This window comes from Sycon ciliatum, chromosome 4 (genome assembly GCF_964019385.1).
Source record: "Sycon ciliatum chromosome 4, ocSycCili1.1, whole genome shotgun sequence".
NCBI lineage: Eukaryota > Metazoa > Porifera > Calcarea > Leucosolenida > Sycettidae > Sycon > Sycon ciliatum.
The window spans coordinates 37,040,172-37,061,369 of NC_088646.1; the positions used below are offsets into that span (position 1 = coordinate 37,040,172).

General features: G+C 48.6%; 3 protein-coding genes across 3 annotated transcripts in view; 1 reads left to right on the forward strand and 2 right to left on the reverse strand.

Annotated features, from left to right (window-relative positions):
* LOC135815966 (AFG3-like protein 2) overlaps nt 1-13 on the reverse strand; it is an 18,078-nt gene extending 18,065 nt beyond the window's left edge. The window contains exon 1 of the mRNA XM_065329322.1: nt 1-13. This exon is cut by the window's left edge and continues 165 nt beyond it. The gene's annotated coding sequence lies outside the window, so the exon portion shown is untranslated.
* Nucleotides 14-276: 263 nt separating this feature from the next.
* Nucleotides 277-13,427, forward strand: LOC135815968 (TRAF3-interacting protein 1-like). The gene is made up of 18 exons (XM_065329324.1): nt 277-760; nt 2,112-2,180; nt 2,494-2,542; nt 3,256-3,368; nt 3,763-3,893; nt 4,454-4,568; nt 4,968-5,165; nt 5,645-5,704; nt 6,551-6,729; nt 6,933-7,058; nt 7,482-7,605; nt 7,945-7,987; nt 8,825-8,898; nt 9,579-9,635; nt 10,422-10,499; nt 11,702-11,787; nt 12,050-12,119; nt 12,446-13,427. The coding sequence occupies exons 1-18, from the start codon at nt 632-634 to the stop codon at nt 12,539-12,541; spliced, it is 1,797 nt and encodes a 598-aa protein (XP_065185396.1). The 5' UTR covers nt 277-631; the 3' UTR covers nt 12,542-13,427.
* On the reverse strand, nt 12,895-20,583 carry LOC135815967 (ecdysone-induced protein 74EF-like). Its single transcript, XM_065329323.1, has 5 exons — nt 19,753-20,583; nt 18,193-18,325; nt 17,040-17,792; nt 15,595-15,861; nt 12,895-14,570 (listed from the first exon to the last, which is right to left on the reverse strand). Exons 1-5 carry the CDS (start codon nt 20,143-20,145, stop codon nt 13,912-13,914), a joined length of 2,205 nt encoding a protein of 734 aa, XP_065185395.1. The 5' UTR covers nt 20,146-20,583; the 3' UTR covers nt 12,895-13,911.
* Nucleotides 20,584-21,198: the final 615 nt, after the last annotated feature.

Below are 21,198 nucleotides of genomic sequence, written 5' to 3' on the forward strand. Positions count from 1 at the left end.
TCAACCAACGCGCAAAGATCATTATCGATCGCACAGTCAGTCTTGCACCACAACTCAGAATTCTTCGATGACGCATATTTTGGGTCTTGGGTGACGCGCATGACGCAATGGTCAACCGTTGCGTGGCAACTATCCGAAGTGTTCAGCTCACGCACAACCTTGTCCTTGCTGTTTTGTTTGCCGGGCCCGCGGGTTTGATGTGCGATGCCTATCGCCACACTGCCCCCATGTCCAATGCGAGGCCCGAGGGAAGACCGATACATGGCCATGAAATGGGCCAGACTGGGCCTGGGAAAGCAACAAAAAACTTGAAGGCACAGAATGGGAGAGACGTACATGATTGCATTCTGTCCGTGCAGGAGAGAGGTGCAGCTCAAGCTAAAGTGCTTCCTTCTGCCTGGTGCAGCCGTGTCAGTGGCGGCCACAGTTTGGTAGATCACGACGTGCTGGTGCTGGCGCTGGGCTAGGCTAGGCCGGTGTATGCACAGTCCCACTCATGAACTCAGTGGATACCGTTCAAACGAAAGTTTAGCGTTAGCATCTTGCACCATTCACTTGTACATCGAAGTGTTCGTGAGTCGTAAGCAATAATCAGCGGGAAGACCTTGCGGGCTGGGTCGTCCGCTCGACAATGGCGTCGCTTGAGGAGACTGTGAAGCGGACGCAGGATATGTTCAAGGAGTTGATTCGCAAGCCGCCCTTGACGGACAAGCTGCTGTCGCGGCCGCCATTTCGTTACCTGCATGACGTGTTGATGGAGGTGAGTGGCTGATGCATTCATACAGTCACTGTGTCTCTGTCTGTAACTTACTTACTTGTCTCATAATACCGTGTGCGGTCTCTGCGAATGTATCGACTATTTGTACTGATACCGCCGTCCCACCCCACCCCCAAATGCACAGTGACTAAAGTCAAAAAAAAAGAGAGAAGAAAGTGCATGAAACATGATTGTACAGCCTAACGGTTCCTACTTTACTCTCTTCATCAGTATTCAATCGGACAATCCCCTTTGCGGTCCCCGTCACCAGGTCACTAGTCTAGGTGTCAGTAGGCTCTGCCAATGTATTTCCTATGCCTGAACACACATTCCTGTACTAGACGAGTACATTCATGTATCAGATTCAGCACTTACATCTATGCCTTTGTGGGGAGTTTGAGAGTTCAGCAAATCATAGCTCTTTTTTTCCAGCAGCCCCCCCCCCCCCCTTGTGTTCAGAGATTGTGGGTTTGTTTGCGGAGAGGTAGTGAGCCTGGTACAGTAGGTATCGGTTGTAGCGTGGGTGTTTGAAAAACGACTTTCTATTCTTATTTCCGATATTTTTTACACACGATAAATCAAGTGTGACATATCATGTGCATTTGCGCAGAGGCAGGAAGATCATCGTACATGCAATGTAGTGTTAGGTGCATGCGGCTGGTTATAGTCACATAGGCTTACCATGTGGCTATGCAATATGAGTTACATGACCACAACAGTTGAACCTGCAGCACTACGACCCAACGCGAGTCAGATCAGAACTGCATTGGACGGATATTATTACTACAGGCGATATACTTTGTACTAATCTGGCTTGTTTCGCTACACAAATTCCATTCTTAGGACCGATATATTCTACTGTACGATAAAATTGCTTGTAAGAATAAATGTGCACTTGAAACCCACGTTATGATTATGAGAACATGAGAGTTCATTCTTGTAACACTGTACACGCTGTACACTGATGTCTACATGTACATTAAAACGTTACACTGTGGGTGCTCGAGTGCTGCCGTACAGAGCTGGAGTCGATAACGCACAGACTAGAGTCCTAGGCTGACACACTGGCATAGCCATTCCAAACCTCTCGCACTTTACATGTAGTCCTCTAGATATAGGCCACATGTAGGGTGTTTGCCCGGCAGTGTCTGGCTTGCTTCCAAGCATATTTCGACTGAAGAAGAATCAGACACTGATAGGGGTAGGGTGGATATAATTTAAATCGCTTCACGTAAGTTGCGTCCATATGCCCAAAGCTTGCTTTCAGGGGACGCACAGAATGCAAGGTAGGACAGACACCGGCACGCATTGTGCTTTTCTCCATGCCTGTTTCTTGTGTGTGTGTGTTGTGTAGCTTGGACGCAAGCACAAGTTTCTGAAGGGACTCTACTCAGGTGCAGAGCTGGACTCTGAACAATTGAAGGTCGGTGCATGCATTGGTTTAACTGTAGATTGATACTTGTACATGTACATTGCAGTGGAACTCACTTAGTACATACACATGCTCCGATAAGACGTACATTTGTATTGTACAGTCCTGCCCAATGAAATCCAGTCGCGACGTCACTCAAGTAACTGTTAGTTTGCGCCTTGCATCAATAACATGTACACAGTAGTCATGCAGCCGATATGCAATGTGTCATGTTGTGAGTAACAGTTACTACACACTAACTACAGTATTAATCAGCGGGTGGCACTTCGATGTTGTCTTGTAATTTCTTGCGTCCGCTCAACAGGAAAAAGAAGCCAAGCTTGCATTCTTACAGAAGAGTATCGATGCAGTTTGTAAGTATGCCTACAGAAGAGGTTTCTCTCCTCCTCCTCCTCCTCCTCCTCCTCCTCCTCCTCCCCCCCCCCCCCATCTCACCCTCTCCCATCCCAGAAATAATTAGCCTTCCAATATTGGCCTACCTAGGCCAGGCTAGGAAAATAATGATAATTAATTGATACTGTTGCCTCCCCCCCCCCCCCCCCCTCCCCCAATAAGGGGCTCTATAAACTCTCATGATGTTCCATGGTTAGCAGTGTTTGCTGTTTGCAGTTTTCCTGTCCTGTAGTTATTGCAATGCACATGTACGCAAGGGTATTCCCACACTATGGCTTCTGTACAAGAGCAGTGGCTTGCATATCTACTATGTATCTGTTGGTACAGCCGCATGTGCTTAATGAAATCTGAGCGAAATCTTTAAACGTACGTGGGTAACAAACTGTATGGTACCCTGTCCAACTCTATGATGTCTTGTCCAATTCCCCTTCCCCCAACCATCTGTACGGTGCCGTGCCCAGCAGGCTGGTACATGGCAACAGGTACCGCACTGAACCGATTTAACCTTTCCCCACAAGGTCGGACTTTGCTGAGCACAACGTTCATGCTGTACCATGAGCTCTTTGTACGTGCGGTGAGTGGCTCTTGCGTCCAATCATGCCTCCTCTGTTATAGCTTTGAACATGATGGGATGTTTCCGACTGTGCATGTGTCTGTGTATCTCTGCGTGCAGCAATCATACAAGGCGCACCGGTATTATGCAAGGCAGCAAAGATGATCTCCGGTCAAGATGCGGACAAGACTAACGAGTTCCTGCAGCAGATGGCGCAGTGCATTATCACTAAGGTAAGTCAGTGTACGGATTAGGCTACATCGGTATATCAGTGCTGTTGATCTGCACCACCAGAAGCTAGAGGCAGCAAAGCCAAAAACAACACCTGTATTATGTGACCACCTGTCTTGGGAGACAATTCATCTCAGGCCCTGCACCACTTCTCAACATGCAGTCTGACCTGTGTTGAAAGACCACCTGTCTTGAAAGACCAGCAGTCCGAACCCGTGATTCGAAGGTCGCCAAACACCGTGACGGGGTAGAGAGTAGAGGTTGAGGCGTCACTGCACCACGGAATGGACCTTGGAGCATGCTGAAATGGAGTATTGGTGTGTGCACTGAATGTTGTATCTCACGGACGCAACCATTCACTTTTTCTTCTCCGTTCTGTTACCCATTGCGCTGCAGAAAGACAGCTCCGATGCAGTCAAACAGGTATTGGCCGGAAAGGGAGCAAAGAGCAAAGAGCCATCAAAGGCAAAAGAGTCATCGTCACGTGACAAGAAGAGCAAAAGCACCAAAGAACCCACAGGAACCGCGTAAGGCTCTATGACTGGATACTTACTGGAATACTACTTGTATGTGCACTGCCTTGTGCCTTTGGTGCATGTATTTGGCGGCATCTACTAGTATTTTCAGGGAACTCGGGAAGGGGACAGTAGATAAGACAGTTAGAAACTTCACTATAACACAGGGTCCTGCAATGTACTCCGTGCACCTTGGGGCGAGGGGAGGGGGAGGGGAAGGGGGAGGGGCAGGGCAGGCATCAGCACCGTATTATTCCACTTCGGCTACCGCCCCACACAGCCATATATGGCATAATTCACTAGGTACGACAGTATAACCTGAGATAACGTAATGCGCCCCGGGTTCTAGCTAGAAATCAATACTCAAAGCCCCCGCATACCAACACATACAAGCCAGGGACATCACACATGGTACAACCAGTATGACCATGGTCAAATCCGATGTTTTTCCCCGGGGACACCCCGACCCCATCATACCAATCCCCACTGCCCTGTTGCGCCCCATGCAAACCGTGTATGGTGTATGTTGCACAGCTGCGTGGTTGTGATTATGATCGTGATCGTCTGTACAGGGAAGCAGCAGCGGCGGCGGCGCCATCGACGGTGGCAGAGGCCGCTGCCGCCGTGGCTGCGGGCGAGGACGCTGGTGCAGCACGCGAAGGCAGGAGAACAAAACGCCCAAAGGAGGTGCGTTGGCGGCCAGAAGTGGTTTGCTCAGCATGCAGTGATCACCGTTTTAATGAGTTTGAAGACTTTATCACCATAAAGCAACTGCGTTTTAGTTTGCCAAAGACTTAAAGATATTTGAACAGGCCATGGTTAGTGTGATTGTGATATGAATGCGAACATAGTTTTATTTTAGGCATTGCTTCAGTAAAAGATAAATTTAGAATTCAAGTACATTGTGCGTGTACAGTACTGTGGCATGATCAGTCTGTACTCTGCAGTACTGTGGCATGATCAGTCTGTACCAGTCTGCAGTAGACACTACACCGATGCATCACTGTGTACATTCACTGCATGTATAGCTGTTAGCCTGCCAGTACTGCAAAGCCATTGACCGGCAATGTGCACACTTGCCCACAGGACGAGAGCAAGGCGTCCAAATCCCGAGACAAAGACAAGGAGAGAAGAAGAGAGGGCAAGTCGAAGGACGCCGGCGAATCCCACGGCAAAAAGGAAGAAGGGAAACAGGATGACTCTCAACAAGACAGTCGACCGAGCAGAGACGAGGACAAAGAACGGCGCCGCAGGGAACGCAAGGAGCGAGAGCGAGCAAAAGAGGTAGCTGAACATGTTGTGTGCATGGGTAGCTGTAACTGTTAAAAAATAAAAATAAATATAAAATTAGCTTTTTTGCTCTAGTTTTTCTGCTGCACATCATTACTGCACTGCGATTGGCTGTGATTAGAGAGGGGTGAAGAGGACGTCCTACTGGTGAATGGTTGATGTTCTATCAAGTACTGTAAAACGGGTAACGTTTGCGACAATAAATGTTTGCGTTTTACAAATTGAGACTGGTTTGCGCTGTTTAATGTTTGCGATTGAATACACACATATTGAATACATACTTCTTTGAACTTTACATGGCGCGAGTTTGCGTTGTTCAAAGTTTGCGATTCGGGGCCTCTCGCAAAATTCGCAAACATTTTTACGTTGCAATAGTTACCCGTTTTACAGTAACTTGGTCACTGACCATGCACAATGCAGTTTAGAGACCCACTTGCCGATGCCTATTTCCTTTTATCCACACCTGGATGCAGGGCAAGAAGAAGGAAGAAGAGGTCGACGAGAAGACAGCAGCGGCGGCAGCGGCAGTAGCAGTAAGTCCCCGACACAAACACAGTACATGTACAGTCATGCCCCTGGTGATGCTAGTACAGTCAACTTTACGTATAACCACACTTGGAGGGGCATCAGAAAAGTGTCCATATTCGCAAAGCATCCTTATATCCAAGTCTCATTATAACTTATGTAAACCGTTAGAAGGGACTTTGCTCTGGGCATGGAAATTCTGTCGTTATTCGCGAATTGTCGTTATATCTGCAGTCGTTATTAGCCAAGTTGACTGTACACTATTTACATCCGTTTGTTCATGTACCGGCTTGCCGCTACGCTGCACCATTCATTACTATGCGTTCGTGGCACTCGGGTTTTCCGTATTTTTTAGTAGGGCACGACCTCTGCTCTGTCTGCATCCTGATGTTTCAATCTTGACTGTGCTCTGTCTTTCTCACATATAAGACAGAGCATGGCTGTGCACTTTCCCCGGTGATCCTGGTCAGTTTAGTAATGTAGGTTATATACCCAGTGTAAGCTGTTATCAACGAGAAAACCTGACCTCTCCTCACGGACTCCAAGCTTTGCTACCATGATTACAATGCACAGACGGGTACTGGCGAACATGAAGGTGACGTGTGAGTGTGTATACCGTTTGAGGTAGACAAAACTGGCCTGTGTGCAGGGGTCCATCTGCCAACCACAAGGAAGGAGATTGCATCAAGGCTTACGGAAATCGGAATACCCAAATGGGAGAGCAAGGCAATCAGATGATGACAATTGAGTTATGGCAGTAATTCACCTATTCACACAACTATGTCATCGCGTCTTTGGTACTGAATTTGATCATTTGAAAATCTTTGGTATTTGATGTTGCTGTCTTTGTGTAGGCCGAGGGAGCATCAGCAGACGGAGGTGAGAGACCGCCGTCGCCAAAATCTTCCCGGCGTGGGAGACAGGAGGCCGATAAGCCATCTCCCCCGACCGGGAAGAAATCTGGCGATGCGACCGGCATTCAGGAACCCGACTTCCTTCGGCCACCACTCCCACCAGGACAGCGTAGCTCAGGGTAGGAGAGACTGTTTTGGATTTGGAAAGAAACATGCAATGAAATGATTCATACACAATAATTATGTAGTACCTGGTGGATGCAACCCGGCAGTTCTTGGTCTGTTTACTTGTGGATCAGACACTGAGTTCCTTTTTTGTTTGGATTTTGCACCTGCAGTGTATATATTTCTTGACTCTTTCCTTGCTCTTGATTCGGTCTAGGAGTGGCAAGCAGCAACAGCAGCAGCAACAGCAGCGAGGACCTGGTCGACCCAGCAGTGCACGTCCAGCTCCTCCTAAGGTCCGCTCTCGACAGGACTCGGCAGGGTCTGAGGACGCCTTGTCCAGGTGTGTGTGTGTGTGTGCGTGTGTGTGTGTGTGTGTGTGTGTGCACGTGCATGTGCATGTGTGTGTGTGTGTGTGTGCGTGTGTGTGTGTGCACGTGCATGTGCATATGTGTGTGTGTGTGTGTGTGTGTGTGTACGATATTTCCCCGACTATAAGTTGCGACCCCCAGTTTCAGGTTTGAACCATTTAAAAAATAATAATATATTTGTATAAGTAGGATGTCACACTGGATTGGAGGTCCTATCCCTTTCTTTGCCCTTGAAGTTGTAGTTGAAGTTTAGTGTAAAAGTCGCGACTATGTCGGTTCGGAGGAACACGGTATATGTGTATGTGTACTGTGTATATCCGTCCGCTTGTTTGTGTCCTTACTGACGGACCGTATCACGTCTCCACATGTGCGTTCCACTGCACCGTGCTAACCAGAGTCAGCTCCAACGTAACCGTCCAGCAGCCACCATTGGTTGTGGACAACAACGACGACGATGACGACAACGAAGATATGTTCGTGGTGGACTCTGCTGTAGCGCCGAGTGTCGAGGAACAACCGGTTGGTACTGACATACAAGTAATCGAAATGAGTTGGGGGGGGGGGGGGAGGGGAGATGGGGAGAGGGAAGTGGGAGGGGGGGGGGCATCCTTCTTCTGAGTTCAAGTTAACATCTGCTTTTCTGTTTACAAAAATACATAACATTTAATATGCTCAAGTCTATAGTAGACTCTGTACCACAGCAAGTCGAACTCCATGAAGTATCCTGACACAAAGTTTAAATGATGGTGATGCTACAGCTAATATGCATGGGTCTGCATGCTCAGTAAGTCTGGGACATGTGCACCTTTGGAATACTCTGCTACTCTGCTGTGATGTATGTCTTGCATATCGTGTCAGACTGGACCTACGCTAGATGTCAGTGACGATCCTTCGGAGCATGGTAAGCAATCAATACATGACGTGTATGGAGTGGAGTGCGGCGTGTTGTAGTCAATGTGAACACGGTTTGCTCAGTTCCTGGAAGAGTTATCACACATCCAGTCTCACGGGTACTGTCATTACTACTTGTAGTATGCTCTCGGAGGATGTGATTAAGTCACGGAGGTGTAGCCGAGACTAGTTCTTTGGACAATGGCCTTCATAGACTTGCAAGCACTGTGAAGGGTCTGGGATGGAAGTTGTGAGAGAAGCAGGCTGTGAAATATTTTCAAACATTGCAGCAATGGTTTGGTTTCCCTGGATACAAGGTATAATGTAGTCAGGGGCGTCGGAACCGGTGCGGCAGGTGTGGCCAAAGCCACACCAATAATTTCATCTAGTGATTTTTGAAGCAATGGAATATGGGATACAAGTAGTTGAGCCCGATTTCCCTAACATTTTCCTAACGGAAGAGCCCTGGACCCTTCATCCATTCATGGCCGCACCAATGTCGTTTACTTTCCGACGCCCCTGGTAGTGCACTGTTCTGTTGGAATTTGACACTCTGGTATGCAAGGTGCGCTACAGTAGCATACCAGATGTGTACTGGATATCTCGTGTTCTGCACGATTCTTCATGGGAAGCACGCACACGCACGCACTCACGGACACAAACGCACACACACACACACACACACACACACACACACACACACACACACACACACACACACACACACACACACACACACACACACACACACACTTGTACTGAACCTGGAACAAAGGTGGATGCTGGTAATGTTCCTTTTCAATGTTCTTATTCTGCATCTACGTACGCTCAACCTGATGCTCTGCAGGTATGCTTGTGCGAAAGATTCTGGATACGCGGAAAGAACAGGAGCAAAGTCTTGCCAAGTCCGCTCCAGCACAGGTAAGGCGCAGGTTGCACTGGCTATTTACACCTGCTGTAACATCGAGTTGTGGCAAGTGAAATGAAATCCCGTGCACGCAGCACCGCTTGACTGGCCTGAGTGTGGCAACGCGCAGCGGCACACCGTGCCTGCAAGCTTGGCAATCCGGTGCAACCTCCGGTGCCGCTACACTCCATGTACTCCGTGATGGTTGCACATCATTCCTGAATGGAATGTTATTTACTGTGACTGTTTAAAAATATCCTCAGCCAATCCCCTGTGTCTTGTTTCTGTGTTTGTTTCCACATGTCTCTTTGTAGGGCTGTGTTCCCAGAAAAAAGAAAAGAATAAAGTTTACTTATTCAAACTGGTTGGACTATTTGTACTCTGGACCATATCAACTTGTCAGGGTCGCTTCTTTTGATTGATCACATCACTTGTTAGGAGGAGGTGGCTCTTGTTTCAGTGGGAGCAATGCCGGGATTGACAGCCCAGCACTATGCTAAGAGTTCTGGCTGCGTGTCACTTGGTCAATATGAACATGACATATGAACTGATTTGGCCTAAGCAAAAAGTGTTATTCCTGTTCTCCTTGAAGCTTACCTGCAGCCTTGGGTGTAGCTGGGTCCTTGCGACTTTTGCAATGCATACTTACGTTTCCATTGCTTTGCACATGCATGCGGTGATCTGTTCTGTTTAGGAATCTGCCGCCAGCATAGCACAACGGAGAAAGCGAAAAGAGAAAACCGAGAAAGAGGTGGGCGAGCATTTGCTGGATCACGTCACCATGACATCATTATTATTATTATTATTATTATTATAGACAACACCTCATGGCATGAGAAGAAAATCAGCCAGTACGGGAGATGTGGGTGTTAACCAACCATGGTGAATAAAAGAAGAAAAGTAATGGTCAAGACGGAGAAGCATGGGAGGGACATTTGATGGTGAATCTAGTGAGCAGATTTAAATGCGTCCAGGGTACTGGCATTGCGCGTAGTAGCGGGCAGCGCAAGCCAAGCAGAGTAAGCAACAAAGAGTGGAGAGCGTACAAGGGAGGACGTTATGACATCATTATGACATCACTGTTACTGGCACTTACTGCCGATGATTCTAGAATGAACAGCCATGTGCATAACCGAATTACTTGCTGTATTTCCATTTGCCAATGCTGTTGGAGCAGTGCAATGAAATCTTCTTGTGTGGTGTTGATGGTGTGTTAGGCTATGCAGGAATTGGTACAAGATCTTGTTTAAGAGGTCCATACTCCATAGCTAATTAATGCATGATACGGGTCGTGTTTAGCGAAAGCCAAACCTTAGAGAACTTCCATACAAAGTTGGCAACAATGTCAAAAAGAGATTTCCTTCAATTTTTATGAAAGCTGCAAGGTTCATTCTGCTGGCTGCAGCCCATAATTATGGTGTTTGTGTCATGATGCAGTGAGCATTGCAATGGACCATTTCTGGGCTGCATGACTTGTTTGTGAGTGACGACTATCATGCATGACCACTCTGGGTGTTTCCTCGCTGCCCATCTCCAGGTTGCCTCTCTGCGAGAAAGTGTACAGGCGCTGTGCCGTAGCGCTAACCCGCTTGCTAAAACCGTGGATTCTATCCAGGTATGTCACAATGTACAGTTAAACCTGGTGTAAGCGACCTCTGTGTTTAGCGGCCACCTGCTCTTAACGACCGTTTTTTCCATGCACCGACAGTTCTACACAGACACTGTGGAACCTGGTTCTAAAGACCACCTGGATTTAACGACCGCGTTTGCTTGCACCGTGGGGTGGTCGCTTAAACCAGGTTTTACTGTATATAAGATCCAGGTATGTCACAATGTACGTACGGTAGACGGCATCAGAGACGACCCGGAGCATTATTAATGGAGTGTGCACGGTGCATTTCTCTCACCTTGTGCTGGTTCTAGTCACGGTGCAGCAGCAGATCCTCAGTCATGCACAGTCATCTGAATACTGTTTGCTATTTTTAGGCAATGTACTTCCCTCGTGCCGCGATGATTCTAACGTTCCCGGTCATCGAAGCCTCCCCACCTACTTACTCACTGATAAGTATGGGTCATGGTGGGTGGATGCAGGTTTCAGGTTCTAACCAAAAAGGCAAATACCAGCTTAGCACAAAAGAATGCTGGTCCTTGTGAACAGGTGGTCTCACAGTGCAGGTGTAAATATGATGCTAAAGTTTGGTATTGGTCCCAAGAAGATTGGCCTCTAAAGACAGGTGGTCTCTAAATACAGGTGGTCTCTTGCAGCAGTGATTGCTAATGACAGGTGGTCCCTTACAGCAGTGATTGCTAATGACAGGTCTACTGCGTCTCATGGACACACTGTGACCCTCTATGGAATTGCTGATGGTTGGCCTGGGTATGTCGTTGAAACTTGCGCTTCGATGCCCGCAGCACAACAAAACAAAACGTAAGGTGTTCTGCAGCACTGGTGCTTACTGTCAGCAAGAGTACATGAAAACCAGAGTGTGCAGCTCGGATGGGTTGCTGTCACAGCGGAATTCCGTGATTACATCATTTTAGTGATGTAGTGCGTACAAGTAGGATTCAAGCAGGTCTCTTTCTGCACAACTGCAGCTCAGTTGTACGCACTACGCCATTTCCCGCCTCTGATCTGCGCCAAATATGATGTAATCACGGAATTTCGCCGTGACAGACACCCATAGCAGAAAAGGCCCCAAGCTGCACACTCTGGTTTTCATATACTCTTGCTGTCAGTCAAGCACACCGCACCACTGTACAGTTCCCGACTCAGTACTGTTTCCCCGGTGTGTTTGCATGACACCCTCGCACGTGCAGGAGGACGTGGAGAGCATGCTCCGGGAGCTGGATCACTGGCAGGAACAAGGACAGGTCAACTCGGCGGATCTCATCAAAGAGAAAGAGTAAGCGTAGTTCACTTCCCTGACAGTTTATGTTGCACGAGGAAGTGCAGAGCTGTTATGTGTATTCACTGTCACAAGGGCTCTACACATATCTTCAAAAAGGGCATGGTCACGCTGAGCTTGCATCCTTTTTAGTGTTTAAAAGCACTCCGGCTAGTCATCACATGTATGTATATTATTTGTAGATTCATCGGCTGCTAGAACACATTTAGGCACACATCAGTTATTCTATTCCCGTGTCTCGCTTTGTATCCGCTGGTAGATTAACCGAGAGTGAACTGGAACCTCTGAGACAGAACCTGACTGATTTGGAGGCAAGCGTACTTGAAAAGGTAATTGTCTATGTGTGCTGTGGTATATCTTGCTCAGCTACGTCAAGTCTTTCAGGTACACACCTGAAGTGCCTGACACTTTGTGTTCTTGTGGCGTGTGTATTTGCACACCGTTAATCTGCGTGTGTGTGAGTGTGTGTGTGTGTGTGTGTGTGTGTGTGTGTGTATGTGTGTGTGTGTATGTGACATTATACACTGGATATTACAGTAACTATGGTGATTGTGTTACTGTGGTGACTATACTACCACAGTGACCGCATGCTATGGCAACTCTGTCACTATGGTGACTGTGTGAGTTCTTGATCTGTATGCCGTGTTGTGTGCAGATGGATTTGATTTCAGTGCTGAAGGCTAACATTGCCAAGAATGACCAGCAGATCAACCAATTGGTCAGCGGAATAGCGTTGTCGAGCCGCCAGTGATGCAGCATGAATGCAGTGCGCTATCGGCGGTGTAGCAGTGTCTAGGCCCGGCATGCACCTCACAGCTGTGCCAAGTGTAGTCAGGCCTATAGCGTGGAGAAGGGACCTTCATTGTACCCAACTATCCATGCCCTGTACAAGAGTGGCTGTATGTGTGCTACCGAAGGCTGGCCAGACCATGGTGCAATTAAAGTAGCTCGCTATGTCATCCGCCTAATTGTTTTGCCAGTAGCCCGTCATGCTATGGCATCGCCGACCAAGCACTGGCTTGCCCACCAACTGCTGATATGAGTATATAACACAAGCCTGTTGAACGCCGCTGCCGCACATCCCGGGACAATCAAGCGTGTACGTGAAGATACCGTGATAACAAGTGTACTCCGACTGCTACTGGTACAAACATGTCACTGTATGCGCATGGCAGCCGTGTTGCCTTCCATCCAGGCAGGATCGCAAACACAAATAGAATGATAACAAATAACAACAATAACAATAACAGCACGTTTGGAAAAGTTTTGGGGGAAATTTTGCATTTCTGGACCAAGCCAGGGCCAATGAAATTCACGTCAGATTCCTGCCTTGAGATGCTTATTATTATTATACTATTACCCCGTGTCACGTACAAGGCACTGTGCCAGGGTGGGGTGCCTATGATTTGTGTGCAAAATAGAATATTTTTTGGCTGAAAAACAATCAAAACGAGCGAATTGTACATGTACATAACAACGCTCAATGGCAGTGTTGTAGAGAATGTCTCCGGTATGTACGTTCACGAATATGTGGCTCAAATCATAAAAGCTGAACTGGATTACTTGCCGAACAGTGCGACTTGTACTCCGTTGTATTGCAGCTCACTGGTATTGTGAATGCGGGATGTTGCTTTGGATCTTTTGTTTATTGGAGAGGATGTCTCTGCATGGAGGCTGGTTTGCACAAGGTGCTGTCCTCGAAACGTGAACCGCTGCTGAGCGTGAGTAATTTGCTTTCTCACGCAGTAGGTTTGTCATTCCGTGACACAGGACATCGGGTGTGAGGACAGAGCACAAGGCAGCATGAGTGCTTCGCCATGGTAACCATGGCAGCAGAACATCACTGTTGAAGGGCTTGTACCGGGGTTTTCCCCTTGGCTGCCGGGTCGGTGGATTGTGTTTGTGACCAATCCCATGGTAGACATGACAGTGTGAGTGAGTGGGCCCGCCATTAGAGGGTATAGGAGGAAGTAACAAGTTCAGTATGGTGGCTGCATGCGGGTGTGGCTGCGGCAGCTACAGTACTAGCCACCTATCCGGTTGAGTCTGCAGTTGCTGTGCGAGTCTTGTTAACCAAGACCATTGTAAGATGTGGACCCGCGGCTTGCAAGGAAATCACAGCTAAGACTTGCGACCGGAGGTATAGTGGTGACGATGGCTCGAAGCGGCGGGGAAGCCCCCGGCAGCCGGTCCGTGTCCAATATGCATTGGCATGCTAGGACTGAAGGGGTGCAGAATGGTCTTCGACTCGTGACCGCCGGGCGAGAGAAGGGACGAGACACTGCCGGCTGCATAGAGCACCGGCTCACCCGCCATACCCTGCTTATCGTAGCCAGTACTGCTACTAACGGCCACTGAGCCGGCATCGCCTGGACCGCCGCACCGCAGCGGGTCCCTACCAAAGTGTGGCATGGCCGCGGCGGAACCGCTCAGCGAGGTGCGGCGCACCTGCGGCCGTGGCCCGGTCTTGACGCACGTCTCGCGATCTCCCAGGGCACGGTACAGCAACTCTGGCGGGCAGGTGAACTTGTATACGTAGCGCTCTCCGGACACCTTCTGCATGATGCCCTTGTCGTAGTAGTAGCGCAGCGAACGTGACAGTTTGTCGTAGTTCATGGCTGGACGGTGCTTAATCTCGCCCCACCGCACGGCCACTTCCTCCGGCTCCAGGAGGCAGAACTCCAGTTGACTGTGGTCCGTCCACTTGATCAGTGTCGCGTCACCGGTGGTTTCATCGAGCAGTGACAAGAGGAATTGCCACAGCTGCATTGCACCACGACCTGGACAATACACAGACCAAGAACACGCGGCAGGGTAAACCAGCATGGACTTTCGGAACACTTTCAACTCCGAATGATGTACTTTGTAGTAGTGTTGTACATACCGGTACAACACTGAGATAGGCAGGCACCACGTGCACACAATACTCTTTCTGCTGTTCAGGTTAACATGCTTCAAGATACTGCAGGCAGATTTTCCGCTCTACAAAGCAATGCATTGTAGAAAATCAGTCTGCCAGTGTAGTCTGCAATACATTAGCTGTAGTATATTTTGGGACAGGGTAAGGTTGGTATTCACAGAGAATAACTTTGGAATAGTCTGTGGTTCCTGTTACGATCATACTGAACAGCCAAAGCTCAGTCTGTGTTTCACACATACACACACTGGTAAATATACCCCACACTGTAGACCGCATGACTCAGTCCCGGCTGCATACTTTGATTGCTATAGACAGCATTGGCATACATGTCCCATTGAACGCTAAAATAGCCTGGTGTCTTCTTCGCATTTCAGGTGGCTTAGGACTAGTTAGTAGCACCGTCTTTAGCGGTTTAGTGCTAACTTGATGAGGTCGTAGCCAAGGTCTAATTCCAAAGACCACCTAGTTTCCTGTTGGAAGTAACATCGGAGGCATGGGAAACGCTTTGGGGTGGGTACAACAAGGATAGCAACACGTGCTAAAATGAGCCAAGCCGCTGGACTGTAAACATCGTAATGATGTTTCCTGGAGATTCTTGGCTGCTTACTAACTTCCCCAGTACTAGACGTTTCTGCTTGCCTTGCAGAAAGGCACACCGTGTGAGACAGGCGCGCGTTCTCATTTAGTCCTTTTGAGTATGGTACTGCAGTCCATACATCCGAATTGGATTCGGTGAAAAATGGAGATATTGTTAAAAACAACATGGACCACGTATAGATTTCCACCATCTGGCATGTACACAAACCGACCCGGTAATAGGCCCGCGATAACGCTACCACCAAACACATGCATGCTTGCAGACAGCACCCGCCATCTGTACTTACGTTGCGGTAGTCTGACGTTCTTCGGTACTTGTAGCCGACCAGTGGAGAACATTGGCGACGGAGTGCCTCCCATTTGGTCGGCGTGGCCGAACTGCTCTGGCCCAACACCCGCCATGTTAGCTGCTACTCCTCTCGGCTGTAAGGTCGTGTACATGCCACATGTAGACACGGAGGCTAGATCGGCCGCCATAAGCCCGCCACCGTTGCCTCCACCGCCGACTACCGGGTCCAGACCATTGGCGGTGACGTGCAGTGCCGGCTTGATATCTACGGACAGTACATGGGCCGCAGATGTACAAAACACCACAAGTCTCAGTATTGTCGTCTTTATAGAAAAGAAAAGGACCAAGGAACTACAACTTTCACGATAATGAAAATGTCCACTAACACCACCAGTTACTTGACGATCAGCTCATGCGATAACATTGCACGACACTGACCAATGGTACTGACTACTGATGTTCCACAACTAACTGCCAATCAGCTCTAGCACGTCTTGGATGCGCACTCCAACAGCCTTCCAAATAGGAAGGTTCTAAGTTTTAGGAATAACATAGGAGGGGAACCTATGTTAGTCCTATAACTTAGAACCTTCCAACTTGGAAGGCCGTTTGAGTGCGCATCCAAGACGTGCTAGAGCTGATTGGCAGTTAGTTGTGGAACGTCAGTACCATTGGTCAGTGTCGTGCAATGTTATCGCATGAGCTGATCGTCAAGTAACTGGTGGTGTTAGTGGACGTTATAGCGTAACTTGTTTTACTGCCAGAAGTCGTCTTCATATAAGGAGTCAGATATGCCTGTTTGTTGTACGACTTTAAATAAATCCAACCAACCAACCAACTTGTAGTTCCTTGGTCCTTTTCTTTTCTATAAATGTATGCTTGGCTCTTCATCCGAGTTTATTATCATCTTTCATTATTATTTTTGTGTGTGTATTAGATTTAGAGTGATCGATCAAGCTAGGGCGAGGGAGCGTAATACTCTGATTTTTTTTAAAGACTGTCCTTAGTGTCTTGGACTCCTGCGCCTGCTAGATGTGGCACAGTCCTGCCCTTTCAACTTTTAAAGCCGAAGGTGTAAAAAATACCAAAATCGCTTGTAGTTGTCCGAGCACATGCACCGTATGAAACCTACATGTATGTTTTTGCACCCCATCAACCAACTCACGCAATCATTTTTATAATTACACTATCAGCCCGGATCATCCATTCGCGCTATGATCCAAGCTTGCAGCCTATATCAATCTTATCTTCTGAAAATTGTAGTCAAGTTGCTGTCTGATGATCGGTTAAAACCGTGAAACTCGGAGTTACAGAAGAAAAACTTTTCGTCCCTCTCAAGTGTGTGTGTGTGTTCCTATGGTAACCAAACATTTTTCAAATTCTGCCTACGGTAACCGTACTACCCTCCTGGGAGTAGAGTGTGGACCCCGTAACCTAGGTTACCTTGGCTGAAGAACTGGTGGCCTGCTGCATTGGGAAGTGTAGCATTTGCCAGCTGCAAAGGTGTGCCTGTGAAATCCACTGGTGGAGCTGAATCGTGATCCCAGGGTTGTGGCAGGAAGGCTGCGTGTAGGGCCAGTGGATTGTTGCTGTTGCCCACGAGGCCAGCAGCAGCCACTGCAGAGCCCAGTGACTGAGACTGGCCATGCATGGCATGCTGATGCTGCTGGTGGGAGTGCTGCTGCTGCTGTTGATGATGATGATGCTGGTGCGGGTGAGAGTGGTGAGGGTTGTGAGAATGGCTTGCTGCTGGTACGCCACCACCACCACCGCCACCGCCACCGCTGCCATGGTTGTTTCCTTGTCGTAAGCCATACTCATATGTTGCATTGAAAACCACCCGCATCGACGGGTGGGCCGAGTTGCCAGCATTTGGGTGATACGCGGCGGCAGCAGCAGCGGCAGCGGCAGCAGTACTGGCACCAGCGCCACCAGAACTGCTGCTCCTACCTCCAGTAGCCGTGCCGTGTGCAGCCAGCGTCAGATCCGCGCCTGGCTGCTGACAACCGACGATGTGAAAGGAGTTCGAGGGCTGAGCGGACGCCACGTTTGCTACAAGGCCGGACGAGGAGGTGTACACACCGGATGAATCGCTAAATGCGTGCGCCAATGCCTCGTCAGCTGCGGACGGTGCTGCCACGACATGGGCAAAGACCGGATCCGAGTTGAGGTTCTTCAAGACTTCATCCAGTAACTCTAGAGTGCATGCCGTAACAGAGAGAGAGGAGCAGAAAATGATGATGATATCCTCTGCAGGAAACACAATCGATCAGGCACTGCCAGAAACGAGAGTCACACAGACTTCACAGAGCATTCACTGCCCTGAAAACCTACTACTACTGGCGTACTTGGATAGTGGTATCGGTAGGAGCAGGTGTCACAAAGCTTGAAACCACCACACCGCACTCCTGACTCGCCGCAAGCAACGTCCAACAAACCACATGCAATGCAAACGGCAGAACACGCAGCGACTGGAAAACAGCAAGAAGAAGAATCCGAGACTAATGTCACCTGGTAGGCGCACAAGTGAAATGAGAAAATAACGAGTGGGGATCGGTACACAGTACACAGATACAGATACTGAACATTTTCTTACCTTCGTCGTCGTCCTGGCCACCTCTACTACTGTTGGCATCGGACAACGCGAACGGGTTCAGGGAAGCCGGGAGGGAGCAGAAGGCAGCGTCTGCATTTTCCTCAGAATCTAGCGTCTGTTCCGCTTGTTCGACCTACCACGAAACAACACAACATGCAGCACCATCACTCTCACAGAATCACGGTAATTGTTATAGCATTCTGGAGTCCAATGCCTGGCGGCCGATCGTGATAATTGACACGCCACACGCATACATGTATATGCATGGGCAGTGAAATCATAATGAGCTCAGCTCCAGAAGCACTGCACCATGTAGATCTGTGTGTCGCCAGCCAAGCGAAACAGATGGTAGCGAGAGGTGCAAGGACAATGATGGACTGGTGGACTGATGCAATGATGGACTTGACGACTTCATGCATGTAGAATCCACATGAGCACAAACAGACTCCCGAGGCCTGTGTGCCGTTCTAACTTCTACTTCTAGCTTGCGGGTGGTGCCCAGGCTGAATCAAATCCTTTGATAAGCTATCCCGCTGCAATTATGTATTGATTAGCGAATGTTGTGAGTCGATAATGTTAGCAGGTAGACCTACTACACACTACAACACACTACTACACACCAGTCGCTACTGCACTACACTTTTTTTCTCATTTCTACCTTTTTTCTTTTTTTTTGGCATTACTTTACCCTACAAGTACAACTAATTACTTTCAAGTCTCCCTTCTCATGTTCAGCGTCACCTGGCCACAGTGCGGCGATGCTATTCAGCCATTTTCAGTGAACAGTCTGCGGACCTCACCAGGAGTAGTTGAGTCGCATCATGTCAGGCTCATGCGCGTCATGGTCATACAACATTTTGCTTTGAATACAATCATGTACAATGCATACGGATAACCGAAATGCAATGATACCTATTCGTATACTAGTATCTATGTACGAGTACTGAATTCACACCACATGCATATACATGTGCATAGAGTGTCTCGCCCGCGGCCTCCCTTGGGTCTGTTCCATAATCGGCAAGTCCGGGCGCACGAGTTAAAGCCAGTTTTTAGGCCATTGCTGATCTCTATTCAAGGAACTCTTCTGCTTTGCCAAAGCGCACGTCTGGATTGTCCAAACAGTAGCCAGCAAACACCCATGCTATGCTGGTCAACACACACTGCAAGATTGTGTGGTGTGCAGCAACAGCGCACATGTGCACATCAGCTTCAATAGCTTCTCAATAGGCCTCCGTCTCCTATCAAGTCTAGCGCGACCGTAAAGGAGGCCTGGCGTATCACATGGAAGGTCGCACAGTCGTCTGTCTGCACATGACAGTGTGTCACAGGTTCGACTCCCACAATTCCGACTCTGCACATCATCAATTTAGTGGAAGTGTATTACCGTATTTGTACGAGCATTTCGAACCCCAAACAAAGCAATTACTGAATTAGAAACCAGTCCACAACATTCCTTCTTTCTCTTCACATTGACTCGTGGTGGCGTGCACAGGAGTGGTGCATAGCGGAGATTACAAGCGTAAGCGGCGGCGAGGAAATCCACTAACACTAACTTACCGTGATGTGAAGCTTGTCTCCGGTCACTGCTACGGGAACACGGGGAAGGTCGGGAGCACAGGACGAGAGCACCGCCGCTGGCTGCTGTTGTTGCTGGAAATGTCGCTCTTGCTGATCTTGTTGGTGGTGGTGATGGTTTCGATTTGGTCCCTCTTCGCTGTCGCTGCTACTACTGCTGCCGCTGCCAAAGGTGCTATTGTCACTGGTGCTGTCACTATTGCTACTGCTGCTACTGCTGGTGCTGGCGCTGTTGGGGATGATGATATTGTTCTTGTCGCCACTGGTATTGTTGGTAGTGAGATTGGGCGATGCTGGATCGCTGCTGGTGCTCGACTCACAACAGCTCAGGTCGCTGGTGCTACTGGTGTGTGCTTCTTGTGCAGTGCTGGTCATAGTGCAGCCTCACAACCTAACGACACAATTGCGTGAAATTGTCTATCTACTGAATAGAGAATGGCGCGTTCTACGATGTACAGCCTATCTGCTTCCAAACATTGATCCGGTTACAACTCTAGGTACACGGACTGTAGTCGAGACTGAAACAAGGGTAGAAACACCGATCGACAGCTTGTACATCTACGCCTACAGGTAATACTGTAATACTAGTAATACTTGTAATATCACTCTACTGCTGGTTATACTGGTGCTGAAACTGTCACCGGTGACCTAAAAGAGGACTCCCCTTCGTAGTGTGTCAAATTAAAACCGATCGTTCATCTCAAGTTCTCCAGGATGAAGTGCCGAGCTGGAACTATGTCCGACCAAGACATAAGACATGCTGAAGGATGAAAAGCTAAGTCGGGCGATATAGGGTTCATCCAGGCTTTGCTCAGCGCCACGATTCAGTGAGAGAACGATGCGGATTGCGGTGGACTTGAAGGGTGGCGAGAAGCCAGGGGGGTTGTGATGTGCCCGTTGCATGGCTTTGGCCTGTGTGCAGCAAGTCTGTGCGGTGTGTCGCCTGGACTATATATCTTGGCCGTATATATGCGTGTGCGTGTGCGTGTGGTGTGTGTGTGTGTGTGTGTGTGTGTGTGTGTGTGTGTGTGTGTGTGTGTGTGTGTGTGTGTGTGTGTGTGTGTGTGTGTGGTGTGTGCGTGTGTGCGTAAGAATCCAAAGGAAATGAGCTTCATGCAATTCTCTCAGCTTTAACACGTATTATCATGCCATCTCCGCCATCCGGAAGATGGTGACGAACATTGGACCTTGGCCTGACTGAGCTGAGGCCCTGTATCCTCCCTAAAAATATGCATCTATTGTTGTTTTGATGCTGAGGCGTAGAAGCTAGCAGTCACAGCCAGTATGCTTTGGTAATGGTCATTGGTTATTGCTCCTGGACGTGCAGTGCGTCGCCCTTCTCAGCTTCTGACATTCCACAGCACCCCCGAGAAGCTTCGTGCAGAGGTCGTCCGATCCGGCTGGTAAAAAATAGAACGTGTCTATAGC

Excerpts from the sequence above, each read along its gene's own strand:
- LOC135815968 (XM_065329324.1), top strand. The coding sequence starts at position 632 with ATGGCGTCGCTTGAGGAGACTGTGAAGCGGACGCAGGATATGTTCAAG. Across the intron at positions 9,636-10,421 it reads AAGAGAAAACCGAGAAAGAG|GTTGCCTCTCTGCGAGAAAG; the intron begins GTGGGCGAGCAT and ends GCCCATCTCCAG. Across the intron at positions 12,120-12,445 it reads AGGCAAGCGTACTTGAAAAG|ATGGATTTGATTTCAGTGCT; the intron begins GTAATTGTCTAT and ends TGTTGTGTGCAG.
- LOC135815967 (XM_065329323.1), bottom strand. The coding sequence starts at position 20,145 with ATGACCAGCACTGCACAAGAAGCACACACCAGTAGCACCAGCGACCTG. Across the intron at positions 18,326-19,752 it reads GAGACAAGCTTCACATCACG|GTCGAACAAGCGGAACAGAC; the intron begins GTAAGTTAGTGT and ends GTTTCGTGGTAG. Across the intron at positions 14,571-15,594 it reads GAACGTCAGACTACCGCAAC|GTCGTGGTGCAATGCAGCTG; the intron begins GTAAGTACAGAT and ends TGTATTGTCCAG.